Below are 18,558 nucleotides of genomic sequence, written 5' to 3'. Positions count from 1 at the left end.
TGCCGAAGCCAACTCAGTGTTCATAGGAGAAACTAATGAGCCCTGTTATGTCCGAGATGTACTTAGTTTGGTATGTGTGATCTAAACTTATCTTGGCATCATGCTGCCCACTGTGATCAACATGACTAGAGGCAAAATGTTGCACCCATGCTGCGTCCAGCAGTGGCCAGGAGGCCTGTGTGTGCTTTGATCTGTGCCTCCTCTGGATTTTTGTTAGCTACCTCGGAGAGGCTGATCCCTGAAGAAGTAAAAGTGAGAGAATCAAAAAAGCTCAGGGCTTCCCTGGTGGCGCAGTGGCTGAGAGTCCGCCTGCCGATGCAGGGGACACGGGTTCATGCCTCGGCCCGGGAAGATCCCACATGCCGCGGAGCGGCTAGGCCCATGAGCCATGGCTGCTGAGCCTGTGCGTCTGGAGCCTGTGCTCTGCAACAGGAGAGGCCACAACAGTGAGAGGCCCACGTACCACAAAAAAAAAAAAAAAAAGCTCAAATATATGGGACTTCCCTGGTGGTCCAGTGGTTAAGACTCTGCACTCCCAATGCAGGGAGCCTGGGTTCGATCCCTGGTCAGGGAACTAGATCCTGCATGCCGCAAATAAAAGATCCCACATGCCACAACTAAGATCCCACACACGGCAATGAAGATCCTGCATGCTGCAACTAAGACCCAGCGCAGCCAAAATTTAAAAAAAAAAAAAAAAAAAAGCTCAGATCTAAAAAGATAAAGCTGGAGGTATCACACACCCTGATTTCAAACTATGCTACAAAGCTATACTAATCAAAACAGTGTGGTGTTGGCATAAAAACAGACACCTAGATAAATGGAACAGAATAGAGAGTCCAGAAATAAACCCACATATATATGGTCAATTAATTTATGACAAAGGAGCCAAGAATATACAATAGGGAAAGGACAGTCTCTTCAATAAATGGTGTTGGGAAAACTGGACAGCTGTGTGAAAGAAGAAACTAGACCACTATCTTACCCTATACACACAAATTAACTCAAAATAGATTAAAGCCTTGAATATAAGACCTGAAACCATAAAACTCCTAGAAGAAAATATAGGCAGCAAGCTCCTTGACATTGGTCTTGGCATTGAATTTTTGGATCTGGCACCAAAAGCAAAGGCAACAAAAGCAGAAACAAACAAGTGGGACTACATCAAACTAAAAAGCTTCTGCACAGCAAAGGAAACCATCAACAAAATGAACAGGCAACCTACAGAATGGGAGAAAATATTTGCATATCATATATCTGATAAAGGGTTAATATAATATCCAAATTATATAAAGAACTCAACTCAATAGCAAAACAAACAAAGAAACAAATGAAAATGATTAAGAGTGGGCAGAAGGGGCTTCCCTGGTGGCTCAGTGGTTGAGAATCTGCCTGCCAACGCAGGGGACACGGGTTCGAGCCCTGGTCTGGGAAGACCCCACATGCCGTGGAGTAACTAGGCCCGTGAGCCACAACTACTGAGCCTGCGCGTCTGGAGCTTGTGCTCCGCAACAAGAGAGGCCGCAATAGTGAGAGGCCCGCGCACCGCGATGAAGAGTGGCCCCCGCTCGCCGCAACTAGAGAAAGCCCTTGCACAGAAACAAAGACCCAACACAGCCAAAAAGAAAGAAAGAAAGAAAGAAAGAAGCTTTCATTTAAAAAAAAAAAAAAAAAGAGTGGGCAGAAGATCTAAAAAGACATTTTTCCAAAGAAGACATACAGATGGCTGACAGGCGCATGAGAAGGTGTTTAACATCACTAGTTATCAGGAAAATGCAAATCAAAACCATAATGAGATATCACCGCACACCTGTTAGAATGGCTATTATCAAAAAAGACAAGAAATAACAAGTGTTGGCAAGGATGTGAATAAAAGGGAACTCTTGTAAACTGTTGGTGGGAATGTAAGTTGGTGCAGCCACTATGGGAAACAGTACAGACGTCCCTCAAAAAATTAGAAGTAGAACTACCATATGATCCAGCTATTCTACTTCTGGGTATTCATCCATAGAAAATCAAAACACTAATTTGAAATGAAAACACTAATTTGAAAAGATGCACCACCCACCCCCAGCCATGTTCATTGCAGTATTATTTACAATAGTCAAGGTATGGAAACAACCTAAATGTCCATTGATAGATTAATGGATAAAGAACATCTAATATATATGTTATACATTGTATAATATATATATATTGTATTATATTGTATTATATATATATTTTATGTATTATATATTATATATATATATTTTATGTATTATATTATATATATATATATTTTATATGTGCAATATATATGTGCAACTCAGCCATAACAAAGGAAATCTTGCCATTGTGACACCATGGATGAACCTTGAAGGTGTGTGCTAAGTGAAATAAGTCAGACAAATACCATATGATTTTATTTATACGTGAAATTTAAAAAACAAAACAAAACTCAAATGCAGGGAACAGACTGGTGGTTATCAGAGGGGAAGGGGGTTGGGGGAGTGAATGAAACAGGTGAAGGGGGTTAATTATATGATGACGGATGGTTACTAGACTTACTGTGGGGATCACTTGTAGTGTATACAAAGATCAAGTTTTTATGTTGTACACCTGAAACTAATGTTATACAACAGTTTTACCTCAATTTTAAGAAAAGCTCAGATCAGAGAGGACAAGTGAGGACAAGTGACTGGCATGCATGTACATGCCACTGACATGTTGAGACCATCAAGGGCAACAACCAGCTGGGAGCTTCATCTTCAGGACTGACCTGCTGTTTGAATTAAATCAACTGATTTGGGACCCTTGTTGTATCATTAGTGATATTAATCAGCTAACCTCATGAGTGAAAATTGATTCCTAAAGGCACCTCATCCACTTAATACAGACATCTCTGAAATACTGACATTCTTTGCATATAAACAATTGAAAAGTTTTGGTTAAAGATGCTACTGTCTTACCTTCCTGTGTTCAGTGCTGTAAGGCGCCCCACCCTCATCACAGGACATACTGATAGCTCTAGTCCAGGGAACTGTAATAAGCTCTGACCTGCCAGGAATCTGGAGCCAGCGGGGGATGACTGACCACTGCTACAGGGAACTTTAGTCCAGAGCCAAGCCTGGGGGAACCTGGCAAACTCAAGTCAGGGTCCCTTATCAGGACCCGGCACACCATCTCTGCTTAGAGAAGGCAATGGCTCTCAACACAGTTGGGTGTCTTCCTTGTCAACCTAAGAGATCCATTTGGACCCAGAAAGGGAAAATTGGAACTAAGGCATTAGGGTTTATGGTTCAGCTCGTGTAAGTTACTGCAACGGGCTTCACGGAAGGTCAGCTGGATTGCAGTGAGAGAAGGTTACAGCCAACATATGCGGCCACCTTGATCCCCTCTCCCCTGACTTTAAGGTGTGTAGCTGCAGAAGTCAGCAGCTAGACGTGCTCAGCATTGCTTGGACCACACTCGGGACTGAGGTGGGCCTAGTGCCCCCGAAGTAGCTGGGTTTTATACCATGTTACAAACATCTTATAAAGTCCTGTGTGTGTTGGCAGATTTGGCAACAAGAATTCAGGAACTTAGTCATAGGAAACACTTATAAGTAAAAAGCAATCACAGAGTGGGAGAAAATATTCATAATACTTGTATCTGACAGGGGACTCATATACCAAATATACAAAGAGCTCCTACAAATCAATATGAAAAAGTCAGGCAACTGAATGCAAAAATGGGCCAAAGGCTTTAATGGGAACACTACAACAGAGAACACCAAATGTCCAATAGCAAAGGAAGAAGTGCTGAACTTCCTTAGTCATCAGGGAAGTGAGAATTAAGAGAACGATGTGATACCACCACACTCCCACTGGAAGGGCTAGAAAAAAGCAGGAAAATATTGATTGTTGGTGTAAGGAAAATCTCATTCACTGGATTCTCCTGTACTCCAAATGGGGAGCTTTTCTCCTCACCAAGCAATTCTCCAGCTCCCTGGCAGACACCAGCTGGGTGTCCTACAATTTAAATCAGTTCTGACACTCTACCTGGAGTTAGCATCAAACCCCACTGGTTAAGGGCTCAGTCCCATGAGACTGTTCCCCACTCCCGCCTCCCCAAACTACACACATTAAATGCAGGTCTTGGTTGTCACCCAAGCTTTTGACCAACTGGCTATAAATCAGAGGTTCCTATGACCCCGTTTTTTGGTTCAGTAATTTGCTAGGATGGCTCACACAACTCAGGAAAGCAGTTTACTTACTACTTCTGATTTATTACGAAGGATATTTCAAAGGACACAAATGAACAGCCAGATGGAAGAGGTGCTTAGGACATAGGATGAAGGAAGGGGCACGGAGCTCCTGTGCTCTCTGCAGGGGTGCTATACTTCCAGCACCTCCCCGCGTTGCACCAACGTGGAAGCTCTCCGAGATCTGTGCTTTTGGGTTTTTATGGTGGCTTCATTACGTAGGCATCATTGATTAAATCATTGGCCATTTGGTGATAATTCAACCTCCAGTCCCTCTCCCCTCCCCTGAGGGGAGGGCTTGAGCTTGAGCTTGGGGTGGGGGCTGAACGTTCCAACCCTCCAATCACCTGGTAGGTTCCCTTGGCAACAAGCCCCACCTTTCCGGGCTTTCCAAAAGTCAGCTCATTAACATAAACGCGGGTTTTAGGAGCTCTGTGCCAGGAATGAGGACAAAGACCAAATAAATATTTCTCATTATAAGTTGCCGTATCACACTTGGTGGCCATGTCATAGACAGCTGAGGGAGACACAAGCTGGTACAATCCACTTTGGAAAACTGTTTGGCAGAATTCACTGAAACTGAACGTGCACATAGACTGTGACCCAGGAATTCTACTCCTGGGTGTGCAGTCAAGAAAGGTCAGCGTAAGGCCAACTGGCCCGAGGCAGGGGAACACAATCAGATTCACAGGTTGCATCAGAACGAAATTCTCCGGACCACCCAGTTCCAGGAACTGCCCTGGAGACATTCCGGACCACCCAGTTCCAGGAACTGACCTGGGGACTTTGAACCCAGCCCAGCCTTCCCGCCTTTCGAGGGGCGGGACTAACGGTCCCCCAGGATACCCGAAAAGACCACCAAATAAGGAATACCCTGCGCCCTCCCAGATTCACCACACCCCTTTCCCTTCTTCCCCTATAAAATCTTGCCCAACCCTCGCCTGGTTGCGACTTCTCTGGCCCCTTTCTCTCGGACCAGTGAACCTCGCCCGGGAGCGCTCCCTAATAAAGCTCACTTGAAGCTTTCCTCTGTTTCGCGGTGCCGTTTCTTAGGATCCGACCTTACAGTCAGTGCTTATACCCACAGCGTGAATGGTCATAGCCGCTCTATTCATTATAGTTTCCCAAACTGGAAGCTACCTACATGCCCACCAACAATAGAATCGGTAAAGAAATTCTTGTATGATATACTCACACGATAGACTATCGTATTAATTGTACCACAAACTGGGTGGCTTAAAAGAACCCAGAAATTTATTTCCCCAGTTTTGGAAGCTAGATGTCTGAAACGAAGATATTACCCGAAAACTGGGTTCACCTCTTGGTAGGTGTTGAGCCAAAAGCTACAACCGAGCCAAAGATGGGGAGAAGGAAGCATTTATTACTTGCGACAAGTAAGGAGAGCACCGGGGACCTTTCCCCAAGCAGTGTCTCCCCTAACAGCAAAATTGGGGACGTTTTAAGCTAAGGCACACGCATATTCATGAAGGGGCTTGAGCAGAGGAGAACTCAGCATAGAACTGGGGCAAAGGTCGACAGAGTCCAGGCTTTAGTTGGTTGAAGTCAAGAGGGTCAACATCTTCTTTACATCCTCCACCAGGGGATGGAGGGGGGCTTAGTTCCTGCAGAATTCAGAGACTGCATCAGATTGTTACGTATATTTCTTGAGGAGGAACTAGGACTCAGTTTTATCGCTGAACTATTGTTTCTTGACCGCTTTCCCTCTGTCCCTCTGTTCCCTCACTTTCCTTAAGATCAATGATTATTGAGACCCGTTACAAACATAAAGGGCAAGCATTGTGGCCAGGCTTATAAGGATCACCAAGTGGCTTAGACCAAAATGGCTTTTCTTATGTCAAGAAAGCCATGCCTGGTTCTCTTTCTCCGGGGACCCCCTGCCTTATCTGCTGACAAAGGCTTTGGCAGGGTCAGGCTCCAGGATGCTTCCTTGCCTCTTCCAGCTTCTGGTGGCTCCAGATGTTCTCAGCTTGTGGCAACATCACTCCAGTCTCTGCCTCTCTCCTCCCTGTGTGTAACTTTGGTGAGAACCACCTATTCAGTTTTCTCCCTTTTGTTTTGAGCTTCCTGGGATTCTTGCAGCCAACAAAGAGACAATGAAACATTTCCTTGCCTCATGCCAAAGTTACTGCTCCCTCTTTGTCACAGGTTGTGGTGTTGTCCCCTGCCTCCGCCTCCCTGCCCCCCAAATTCCTATGTTGAGTTGTAACCCCCAGTTAGAAAGTGACTGTATTTGTATAGGGTCTTTAAAGAAGTAATTGAGTTCAAGTGAGGTCATCAGGGTGGGCCCTAATCCACTATGATTGGTGTCTTTTTAAGAAGAGATTACGAGGGCTTCCCTGGCAGTCCAGCTGAAACTGTGCAACCCAGATTGGGACTTGAACCCACGTTCTTTTAACTGAGCTCACACACCTGGTCTCAGGACTTAATGAAGGTCAGGTTCTTGATGTCTCATGTAGAAAGAATTCAGTGAGAGACAAAGTGATAGGTAAGAAGTGGATTAATTTAGAGAGGAACACACTCCACAGACCTGTGGGCCATCTCAGAAGGCAAGAGCAGCCCCAGGGTATGGGAGGGGGTTGTCGGTTTTTATAGGGGTGGGTAATTTCATAGGCTAATGAGTGGGAGGAGTATTCCAGCTATTTTGCGGAAGGGGTGGGGATTTCCAGAAATTGGGCACCGCCCACTTTTTGACGTCATGGTCGGCCTTGGACGGTTTGTATGACTGGATGCATGCCCGGGAGAGCTTTGGGTCTCTACTGGTGGGATGGTGTCTCCTCAAAACTCATGTCCACCTCACAATGTGACCTTATTTGGAAATGGGGTTTTTGCAGATGCAGTTAGTTAGGATGAGGACATACTAGATTAGGGTGGGCCCTAAACCCAATGACTGGTGTCCCCATAAGAAAGCCACGTGAAGCACAGACACACGGGAAAGAAGGCCACATGACTGCAGAGGCAGAGATGGGAATGGTGCAGCATAAGCCAAGGGACGCCAGAGACCGCTGGGCATCACGGGAAGCTAGGAGGAGACCAGGAAGGATTCTTCCCCAGAGCCTTCAGAGGGAGCCTGGCTCTGCTGACACTCTTATTTTGGACTTTTAGCCTCCAGAACTGTGAGAGGACAGATTTCTGTTTGTGGTTATTTGTTACCAGGGCCTGAGAGTTGTTTTCGGGGAACACGTAGGAAACCCTGGATTACCACTGTTAAATAACGAAAAGTCAACTGTGTAAATTTTAAAGATTTAATTGGGTTTATTGAGCAGTTCATGAGTCGGGCAGCATCCCATCTAGCAAGTAGAGAGGAGCTCCCAAGGGCTACAGAAAAGAAAAGGTTTTCAAAGGCAAGACAAAGAAGTCTAAGCAAGGAAGATTTATTTCAGGCATAGGTATCCTACTTATGGGGGATGGAAGAAGTCTTTGTGACAGGTTACTTCATTTTCCTTTGGGGCATGGTGACTGATTAGCTCATTGGTGCTGACCAGAAAATTCCTGGTTAAGACTACATTTCTGGGGGAGGGTGAAGCTTCAGTTAGGTTAGTAGTGTGACCTAGCATAAGTGACTCCATCTGGGGCCTCTGGTTTTCTTTTTAACACCAACCTAATTTTGAAAATGCTCTTACAGAAAGAAAAATATTTAGTTTTTTGGGGTGGTGGGGCACATAATGTTCACATATTTTGAAACAACTTAAAAAAAAAAACCACAGGGCTTCCCTGGTGGCGCAGTGGTTGAGAGTCTGCCTGACGATGCAGGGGACACGGGTTCATGCCTCGATCCGGGAGGATCCTACATGCCGCGGAGTGGCTGGGCCCGTGAGCCATGGTCGCTGAGCCTGCGCGTCCGGAGCCTGTGCTCCGCAACGGGAGAGGCCCGCGTGCCACAAAAAAAAAACAACCAAAAAAAACACAGCAAAACCTATGCAGGTAAGCTCATTGCTGTAACAGACATCCCAAACACAATAAAGTTTAATTACTATAGTAAATAAATAAAATGAGAGTACTTTCAAGATAATTCGAATCAGTTTCCCAGGAGTCCAAGCGTTACCAAGTTATATCTGCTGCTGTTAGTTAATTGAAAGGACCCTTCTACAGGGATATCTAATAGTCAAGTGAAGAAGCCTTCAGAATATGCATGCCCCTTGACCCAGCAGTTTCTCTTCCTTCAATTATACTTTAGAATTAAGGTGGCGCGCAACTAGATAATTCTCGAGCTACTAGCATGAGTTAGCGCATACTGTATCTCCCAAACTTGCCTGCTGGGAATCGCTGGTGGAATCCCTGTAGGGTTTTGTAGGTCTAAGGGAGGAACTGGGGAAGTCTGGAACACACCCCTCCGTGATTCCCAACCCAGAGTACACACTAGGCACCTGGGCAGGTGTTTTTGCTTTCTGTTTGTTAATACCTGGCCACCAGGACCAGGCACTAGCATTTTTGAAGGCTCTTGGGGAACTTCCAATGCACAGCTAAGGCCCAGAATCAGCGCCCTTGGGCAGGCTGCGGTAAAAAGTTGTACAACAATTTTGTAAACGAATGTTTATTGGAAACATTTTACGAAAATCTTGTTAAAGTAACTGTGTACAAAAGCTCGTGTGCGTATGATTCCATTTCCTCAAATAGGAGTGTAAGACTGGAAATTAACTTTGGTAATGAGAAACGCGTGGTCTTCATAGCTATTAGCACTTAAAAAGGTTTCACCATGAACAGCCAGGTGTGTTATATTAAGAAAACGTTTCAGATTTTTTTTTTTTTTCCTGCTGCATTGGGTCTTCGTTGTCGCGCTTGGGCTCAATAGTTGTGGCTCGCGGGCTCTAGAGCGCAGGCTCAGTAGTTGTGGCACGTGGGCTTAGCTGATCCACAGCATAAGGTATCTTCTCGGACCAGGGCGCGAACCCATGTCCCCTGCATTGGCAGGCAGATTCCTAACCACTGTGTCACTAGGGAAGCCCGCAACTTTTCATATTATAAGATGCATTTTTCCAGGCAATAACGTCACAAATTTCTTGGGACCTTCTTTGCCTGGTACAACCCTCGGGGTGCCTCTGGGGGCGGACGTTGCTCGCCCATGCGCAGACTGCACCACAGCGTGGTGCTGTGGCACCGCGAGACTTCCGCAGCTCCCCCACAGGCCCCACCCCCATTTCCGGCTTTTCGCTCCGCCCACTCGGCGTCTCGGGATCCTCTCCCTGGCCCGGCTCCAGCAGCCTCGCTCTGGGTCCGCGCCACACTTTTCTCTGCGGGCGGCTGGCTTCCCGGCGGGTTTTGTTTGCGACGCTGTCGTGCCACAGCGCGCTTTACGGCCGCGGGGACGGAGCGAGCCGGTGCCAGGGCCCCTCCGGCCCGGAAACAGGACTGGCGAGCGAGGTTGATGCCCGGCGGCGGGGCGAGCGCGGCGTGTGGCCGTCTTCTTACCGCCGCGGAGCAAAGGAGGGCCCGGGAAGCGGCGGGGTCGGTGTCTAGGAGCGGGCCAGGAGGCTCCGGCTCCGGCGGCGGCAGAGGCGGAGCGGGTGGCCCCGGGCCGGGTTGTGGAGGCCCGGGGGGCCCCGCGTGCAGGATGAGCCTGACCCCGAAAGAGCTTTCGAGCCTGCTGAGCATCATCTCGGAGGAGGCGGGCGGCGGCAGCACCTTCGAGGGCCTGTCCACCGCCTTCCACCACTATTTCAGCAAGGCCGACCACTTCCGCCTGGGCTCTGTGCTCGTCATGCTGCTGCAGCAGCCGGACCTTCTGCCCAGCGCGGCGCAGCGCCTCACGGCGCTCTACCTGCTCTGGGAGATGTACCGCACCGAGCCGCTCGCCGCCAACCCCTTCGCCGCCAGCTTCGCGCACCTGCTTAACCCCGCGCCGCCCGCCCGCGGCGGCCAGGAGCCCGACCGGCCGCCGCTCTCAGGTAAGCCCGGGTCCTCCCGCCGGGAGCCCGCTGTGCGGCGCGGAGGGTGAGATCCGGCAGCTGCTGGGCCTTCACCCACACGTGAAATGGATTGTGTCCTTTTGAAATCCCTTCCGCACCCCCTCCACCGAGTAGGGACAAGTGGCAGCTTCACGGCACCGAAAATTACTCCTCCCAACAGTACGGGCCGTGAAACCGTGCCGCTTAGTGTTGGGCTTGACGCTTTAGTGCCTCATGATGCAGTTCGTGCTCGTCACGCGCGTCTGAGGTGTGTGCAGTTGTAAGTAATGACACACAGGATCTGCCTTCCTACACCCCGGCTTTAAGTCTCAGGAGTCACCGAGAAGTCGTTCAGAACCCGAATACTTGTTGAGCGGAAATGCACATTCAGCAGCGTTTCAGGACTTTACAGCCGCCTTCTTGCTGTTAGGTGTCCTTGGTTAACGCGATGGGGGCAGAGGATAGAAAGTAGTCTCAATTCACGGCCTAGACTGGAAGACGCAAGACTGCTGCACATTATGTAAAATGCATGCTCGTGCACCTTTAGTGAGATCACTGGCTTGGATGCGAGGCCTCTTTTGCTATTTCTGTTTGTTTGTTTGGCTTATAAACAGAAATTTATTTCTCATCGTTCTGGAGGCTGGGAAGTCCAAGGTCAAGGCCCCAGCAGACTGGGCGTCTGGTGAAGGCCTGCTTCCTGGTTCATAGACAGCTGTCTTCACGCTGTGTCCTCACATGGTGAAAGGGATGAGGGAGCTCTCTGGGGTCTCTCTTCCCAGGGCACTAATCGCACTTATGAGGGCTGTGATTGGGGGTTAGGATCAACACTTTAACATTCAGCCTACAGCCCAGGCTTAGCACGGTAATGGCACAATAAAGGATGATTATTTGAACCTGAATTCAACTGAAATTCAAGTAGAGCAAAACCCAAAACCATATACTTATTCTATAGTTTTAAAAAAACTGTTCACTGTCATCTCCTCTACTAGAGGGAATTAAAGCTGGCCTGATAAGTTGCCTGACGGGACCACTAATTGTCTAAATTGGGAATCGACTATATTCTATCCAGTTTAACCCTCTCTGTTAACATGGGGAAACAGAGGTCCAGAGAGTTCGAGAAACTTGCCCCGAGACAGACAGCTACTTTTGGGCTGGGCCAAGTGTAAGACCGGGGTTCCTTTCATTAACACCAACATCTTTTCACTTATGTGGCCTTTCACAGTTTACCAAGCACCTCTCAGCCCCATGACCTCACTTATTGTACTATATCCATGAGCGTACAGAGGTGGCTTTGGGGAGATTTTTTTGCATCCTCAGACCAGTGTTGCAATAGCTTATTCTATACTGACCCTTAAATTAAAAAAAAATATATGTACACACACATGTAAATGTGTGTGTACCTATATATGGACATATGGAAGACACAGCACCACATCTCCCTGTGTCACCCCATGCGGGCCACACCCTGGCAGTCACAAAGCACAAAGAGAAAATGGTCTTCGGTTTGGGAATTCCTGAGTTGCCACTGATGCTTCAATACTAAAGGGCTTAGAAGTGTTTACACTTTCAAGAGGAGTAGGAACGTTTTAGGCTTCCCTTTAATGAGTCTCATTTTGAGTCAGGATGGCAAGGTTGGCCAGCCGCTCTTCAGGCAGTTTTTGTAGTAAGTCTTTCAAAGAATGAATGGTGAAGCCAATTCATTTCTCCTCCTGGAATTTGTCCTCTTTTTTTTCTTTGTTGTGAGGTTATATATTAAAGGTATGGGCATACAGACATTACAAAAGATAAGGGCTGTCACGTGAGGGAGGAAGTCAGACAACAAATGCAAAGAAACCTGTGGAAATTAAAAATCTGAACTCACAGGCAGGGAGGGAGGCGACACGGTCTTTTCACAGAGCCGTACACATACTGCAACTGTCCTCAAAAGCAGGAATGGAGAAGACTAGCCATTCAGCTGCAGAGCAAAGCTGGGGTCTTGGCTTTAGCGCTTTTTATGTCTTCAGCATTCGGCTGGGCAGCAAGTGCCTTTTCCAGAGTAGGCCAGAGAACATAAGTCCAGTTTGGTTTTTAAGGCTTGAGTCAGCTCTGTGGCCAGCAGCTCGTGGAGGGACACACCGTCGTGGGAGTACACCCCGTTTCTCCCAGTCCAGTCGTAACGCTTGGGGCCACTGGATGGTGAAGATAACTAGATTTGCTTGTTTGGGGTCTGCTTGTTGACCACGTATGTTCCTAGATCTCCACCCAGTTTAATTGTTAAAACACCATATTCCCAAAGGAGGCATCATAGCCTTCAAGTGTGTAAGGTTTGTCTGCAAGATCTTGAGAAAACTCTGCTAAGGAATCCAGCGTCTCCTCGGCCAGTTTTGCATACGTGGTATCGTCCAGACGGCCAGCGTCACCCAGAGTTCCCATTGTCCTCAGATTCATCAAGCAGACGCCCTGCTTTTTGACATTCAGGATCTAGTTGAGGCAGCAGAGGCTCAGACTGGGGCTGGCTGCCTGTGCAGGCCCTGGCAGCTGTAGAGCTGGGAGTCCTTCGTGGGCCGTGGGGCCCTGGCGTGGGCCTGGACATAGCCCGGGGGTGCCGAGCGGAGCAGAGGCTGGCAGCTGCGTGGTGCTCCAGCATCCACATCTGTTTGTTTTTTAAACTCAAGAGATGCTTTCTGAGACTTGATTTTGGGAGAAGACCTGAAGCCAGGAGAGGAGAAGGGCACAGAGGAGATGGTGATGAGTGATAAGGGTACCTGGAAGACTTGGAGGAGGACAGCGGTAGGGGGCGGAGCAGGTGGTGACAGGTGGGAAACAGTTCGATCTTACAGTCCTTAAGCAGTGAGGAAACAGGCGAGTGACCCCTTAAGGCAGGGACTGCTATTCAGGGAGCCAGAAGGTAAAGGCAGCAGATTTTGAGGTCAGGCCGGAGAACTTCTTGCAGGGGAGGGCGTCTACGTTTAAGCTGGTCATGGTTCCTGCTGGCAACTCCTCTGGATCTAAAGCATCTTCTCGTGGATTTCCTGCACTGCCCTTACCTAAGAGGGGCAACCTGTGCATTCCATGAGATGTCTTTAGGGTACAGGTACTGAACCTGGTTTTCAGGAAGTTTGAGAATGCTGAGAAAGTCGCTGCATCGTGTGTGTGTGTGTGTGTGTGTGTGTGTGTGTGTGTGTGTGTGTGTGTGTGTGTGTGTGTGTGTGTTAGATGTCTTTAGGGTACAGGTACTGAACCTGGTTTTCAGGAAGTTTGAGAATGCTGAGAAAGTCGCTGCAACGTGTGTGTGTGTGTGTGTGTGTGTGTGTGTGTGTGTGTGTGTGTGTGTGTGTTTTGAAACCCAGCACCGAGATGGATGGGGCAGTGTGGGATTTGGGTCGGAGAGCCCTTTGAATTCTGTAGGATGGGTTAGGCAAAGGAACCATAACTTATATAATGTCACTCTTGAATGCGATGAGTTTAAACCTAGATGTAGGCCATAGACTGCATTGTAAACAGATTTGCCAGGGAAATCCACGGATTGGTTATTTTGCCTCTCTCTGCCTCAATTTCCGAGTCTGAAAATTGCGGATAATTATGAGAAATAAAAGTATTTACAATAAGCTTTATACATTACTATCGTCACTAGGTAGGGGTGGTGCTTAAATATACAACAGGGAATGTCAGTGTCAAGGCTTATTATACTGTGCGTCAAGGGGAGCATCTAATGGGTATATGTTTTGAAAGTTTTTCGGATGATTCTGCTGCAGAGCCAACGTTGAGAATGTATCTGGAAGTAAGTAGGATGGCTTCCTTGCACTCAAGAAGCTGCAGTCTGGTTGAAGAGACATAAACCTGATTGTAACCCAGTGTGGTTAAGGGCCGTACTAGATGTCACATGCACAGCACCTCGTAGCACAGGAACTACAGCTGTGTAGCTGGAGGAACTTTGAGAGGGGGTGATGTTTTTGCTGGATATTGATTAGAGATGGTGGGGAGAGAAGGGTGTGGCCCTGTCACGTATTCTTAAAGAGCTGCGTGTATTGGTTGTTTTGAAATCAGGAGTCAGAGAAAGTGAGAGATTTTATGCAACAGGAGTGTAGAACGCATGGATTGGAGGGGGGTCAGGAGATGGGATTAGGAAAGTGGGTCAGGACCACGTTAGGAAGGTCTTATGAATGGTGCAGAAGTTTGGGGTTAATTCTGTGTAAACAGAATTAAAAATCTGTGAGCAGATTTGTACCTAGAAATATAACTCATTGGTAAGTGGGCGTGTGGACTGTGGGCGGTGAGTGGGTAGGAGTCCCAGCTGGGAGCTGGAACAGGGTCTGGCCACAGTGCGGTGCTGCGGTAGGATGGCCGCCGCCGGGTAAGCGGGCGGCTCTGGGATGAAAGGGAAGCATCAATGTCCAGCACTCTGGGAATTGTAGCCGTGCTGTGGACTGAAACAGGTGTGTGAAGTGTATTTGCGGAGCTAGTGATTGCTTCCTTGTCTCTTTAACTTTTACACAGTTGCTGGTAGCAGTAGAGAAGAAAAGCATTTCTGAGCATTGTAGCTTTTTTTGTTGTTGTTTTTGCCTGCATATGTAAGCTTCAGCCTTTGCAGGAATTGAAGCATGTTAGAAAACAAAGTTGATTTTTTTGTTTTGTTTTGTTTTGGTGGTGCTGTGCGGCTTGCGGGATCTTAGTTCCCCTACCACCAGGGATCAAACCCGGGCCCCAGCAGTGAGAGCGCCGGGTCCTAACCACTGGACTGCCAGAGAATCCCCCAAAACAAAGTTAATAGTTACAAAAACCTTAAGTTTCATTGCCACAAATCATAGAATTTCAGTTGACATACAGTTAATCTAGAGATTATTTGAAGTATAAGGGAGGATGTGTGTAGGGTACATGCAAATACTACACCATTTTGTATAAGGGACCCAAGCATCCTTGGATTTTAGTATACGCAGGGTGTCCTGGAACCAGTCCTTCTCAGGGACACTATTTAATTACATTTTGATGAATGTATCTATTTGGTTAAATGAATCTTCAATTGTAAGTTTGTCTTTAAAGGTACATGAGTTGAGGTGACAAGTAGCAAATGCTAATTTTACCAGACTCAAGATAATTTTTAAAAATAACCGTTAGAGAAACTGCTGTACGTTCTTTTGTTTACAGGATTTTTACCTCCTATAACTCCGCCAGAGAAGTTTTTCCTTTCCCAGCTGATGCTGGCCCCTCCACGGGAACTCTTCAAAAAGACACCGCGACAGATTGCCTTGATGGACGTCGGAAACATGGGCCAGTCTGTGGACATTAGCGGGCTTCAGCTAGCCCTGGCCGGTAAGGAGGGATCCCGCTTCAGGCATCTTTGTGTGCTAGCATTAGGCCTTTTTTCTTGAGGTACTCCATTTAAATGAAGGTCTTTGTAACTGTACTAAAAAGTTAGTATTTTCTGTGAAAAACATAGCTTCAGTACTGGATCCTTGCTATTATGGGATATAAATTTCCTTTTGAGTTTTCACTTGAATTGATTGCTTTTCCAGTTTAAGAAGAATGCTGAGTAAAACTTGGTCCGTTTAAAATTTTCCTGATGTCACTTCTACTCAAAGCGATCTACAAATTCAATGCAATTCTTATCAAAATCCCAACAATGTGTTTTGCAGAAATAGAAAATTCATATGGAATCTCAAGGGACCCAGAATAGCTGAAACAGTGTCGTCTTGGTGCCTTTATCGAAAATCATTTGAATATATATATGGGAAGGTTTATTTCTGGGCTCTGTATTCCACGTCATTGGTCTGTTTGTCTTTTGTTTTTAATTTTTATTTATTTATATTTTTGGCTGCATTGGGTCTTGGTTGCTGCACGCGGGCTTTCTCTGGTTGCGGCCAGCGGGGGCTACTCTTCGTTGCAGTGTGTGGGCTTCTCATTGCGGTGGCTTCTCTTCATTGCGGAGCATGGGTTCTAGGCATGCGGGCTTCAGTAGTTGTGGCATGTGGGCTCAGTAGTTGTGGCTCGCCGGCTCTAGAGCACAGGCTTAGTTGCTCTGTGGCATGTGGGATCTTCCCGGACCACGGCTCAAACCCGTGTCCCCTGCATTGGCAGGCGGATTCTTAACCACTGCGCCACCAGGGAAGCCCGGTCTATTTGTCCTTATTCTAGTACCACCCTTTTGATTAGGGTGGCTTTTTTTTCCCAAATAAAAAGGGTTTTATTTGCAGGGGAGCAGGACACTAATCCAAGTCATACAGTAGCTTTTGTGAAATTGAGAGGTGTGAGACCTCCACCCTGTTCTTCTGTTTCAAGATTATTTGGGCACCTTCTGTTACACGTATAAGCAGATGAATGGGTGGTCTTGAAGCAAACTCCTGTAGTGATAGAAAATAAGGAGACCTTGAACGGGGTGGTCAGGGAGAGCCTCTCCGTGTAAGGATAAAGAGCAGCTTTTGCTAACCTGCTCTAAGCAGAAGTGCAGATGCATGGGTCTCATCACCTGAGAGCAATTCATTAGGGAAATTATAATCTGTAGCCAGATTTGTGAACCCTTGACTTCGTGATTAAGTGAGCTGCAGGGTTAATTTGATAGTGCCTCATCCTTAGACTTCATGCCCTGTGACATTAGGCATCTTGTATAAGGTGACATCTAATCTTCTCTTTCCTTGGGGCATTCTGAACCTTATTTATTTATTTATTTTAATTTATTTTATTTATTTATTTATTTTTTAAATTTTTGGCTGCACTGTGTCTTCGTTGCTGTGCGCAGGCTTTCTCTCGTTGCGGCGAGCAGGGGCTACTCTTGGTTGTGGTGTGTGGGCTTCTCACTGCAGTGGCTTCTCCTATTGCAGAGTACAGGCTTCAGGCGCGCAGGCTTCAGTAGTTGTGGCACGCGGGCTTAGTAGTTGTGGCTCGCGGGCTCCAGAGCGCAGGCTTAGCAGTTGTGGCGCACGGGCTTAGTTTCTCTGCGGCACGTGGGATCCTCCCAGACCAGGGCTTGAACCCGTGTCCCCTGCATTGACAGGTGGATCCCCAACCACTGTGCCAGCAAGGAAGCCCTGAACCTTATTATTATTTTTTTCTAAGTATTTTGTTATTTATTTATTTATTTTTGGCTGTGTTGGGTCTTCGTTTCTGTGCGAGGGCTTTCTCTAGTTGTGGCAAGCAGGGGCCACTCTTCATCGAAGTGCGCGGGCCTCTCACTATCACGGCCTCTCTTGTTGCGGAGCACAGGCTCCAGACGCGCATGCTCTGTAATTGTGGCTCACAGGCCCAGCTGCTCCGCGGCATGTGGGATCTTCCCAGACCAGGGCTTGAACCTGTGTCCCCTGCATCGGCAGGTAGATTCTCAACCACTGCGCCACCAGGGAAGCCCTGAACCTTATTTTTAAAGTACTAAATATTAACAATATAACAATGGTTATTTTCTGAAACTAAGAGAACTCTTTTTCAGACTTTTAAGATTGAAGGTACACAAAAGTACTTGTTAGCTACTACTGCCAGATGCAATCTATTAACAGAAATAAAATAATTATTTTCTTAACCAAAGACACTATGAAAACTGGTTGCCGAGGTGATGGGCAATTTCAGTCACCTTACCTTTAGAAGTGACGTATATTCTGAGGTTTCTAGCTTTGTATTCAATAAAGTAAGAATCAAATCTAATTTCCTTTTCAACTTGTGATGACTTGAATCAGCCCATGAGAAAGTTTTAAAGTACATCAAGCTCAGGGACTTCCCTGGTGGTGCAGTGGTTAAGAATCCGCCTGCCAATGTAGGGGACACAGGTTCAAGCCCTGGTCTGGGAAGATCCCACATGCCGCAGAGCAATTAAGCCCGTGCGCCACAACTACTGAGCCTGTGCTCTAGAGCCTGTGTGCCACAACTACTGAACCCACGCTCCACAACTCCACAACAAGAGAAGCCACCACAATGAGAAGCCCACGCACCACAATGAAGAGTAGCCCCCGCTCGCTGCAACTAGGGAAAACCTGGGCACAGCAACAAAGACCCAACACAGCCAACAATAAATAAATAAAATAAATTTATAAAGTACGTCAAGCTCAGAAAGGAATATATGACTAGACTTAGGATTGAGAGGCTTGGCACAGTGGCTAAGCTGGCTGTCCCCTAGAGCTGTTTGCTGTCCTCTGCCCAGACTGAAGATGTCTTAATCATTTTCACAAGTGCTTAAGAAAAAAAGGGAAGTACACCTATCTTCTCTGGAGCTAGCCACACAGATCATCTGTACGGAGGCTGGCCTGAAATTCAGATGTCTTTACAGTGGGATCCAGGGACCAAAGGTGTACTTATGGATGATGCAGTTGCATTTTCCTAACTTTAAGAAAACAAGCAGACAAGTTAAACATCAGTAACCACAAGGGGCAGTTATAACTACAGTGTGTGTGCAATAGTATCTCGTTTTAACAGATTTTCCCCTGGTTCCTAATGGGATTGAATATCTTTTCAGATGTTTATTGGCCATAC

At 47.0% G+C, this 18,558-nt stretch overlaps 1 protein-coding gene and 1 pseudogene across 1 annotated transcript in view; one reads left to right on the top strand and one right to left on the bottom strand.

The window, feature by feature from the left end:
- Positions 1 to 9,525: 9,525 nt before the first annotated feature.
- The window catches only part of CNOT11 (CCR4-NOT transcription complex subunit 11), a 22,929-nt gene continuing 13,896 nt past the window's right edge, over positions 9,526 to 18,558 (top strand). Inside the window, exons 1-2 of the mRNA XM_067704127.1 lie at positions 9,526 to 10,128; positions 15,253 to 15,417. Of these exons, the coding sequence (XP_067560228.1) occupies positions 9,609 to 10,128; positions 15,253 to 15,417 (685 nt within the window). The 5' untranslated portion in view covers positions 9,526 to 9,608. The remainder of the gene's footprint in view (positions 10,129 to 15,252; positions 15,418 to 18,558) is intronic.
- LOC137205740 (frataxin, mitochondrial pseudogene) lies at positions 12,128 to 12,760 on the bottom strand (annotated as a pseudogene).

Source organism: Pseudorca crassidens, chromosome 14 (assembly GCF_039906515.1).
Source record: "Pseudorca crassidens isolate mPseCra1 chromosome 14, mPseCra1.hap1, whole genome shotgun sequence".
Lineage (NCBI taxonomy): Eukaryota > Metazoa > Chordata > Mammalia > Artiodactyla > Delphinidae > Pseudorca > Pseudorca crassidens.
This window is presented reverse-complemented; position numbering and strand designations above follow the sequence as displayed.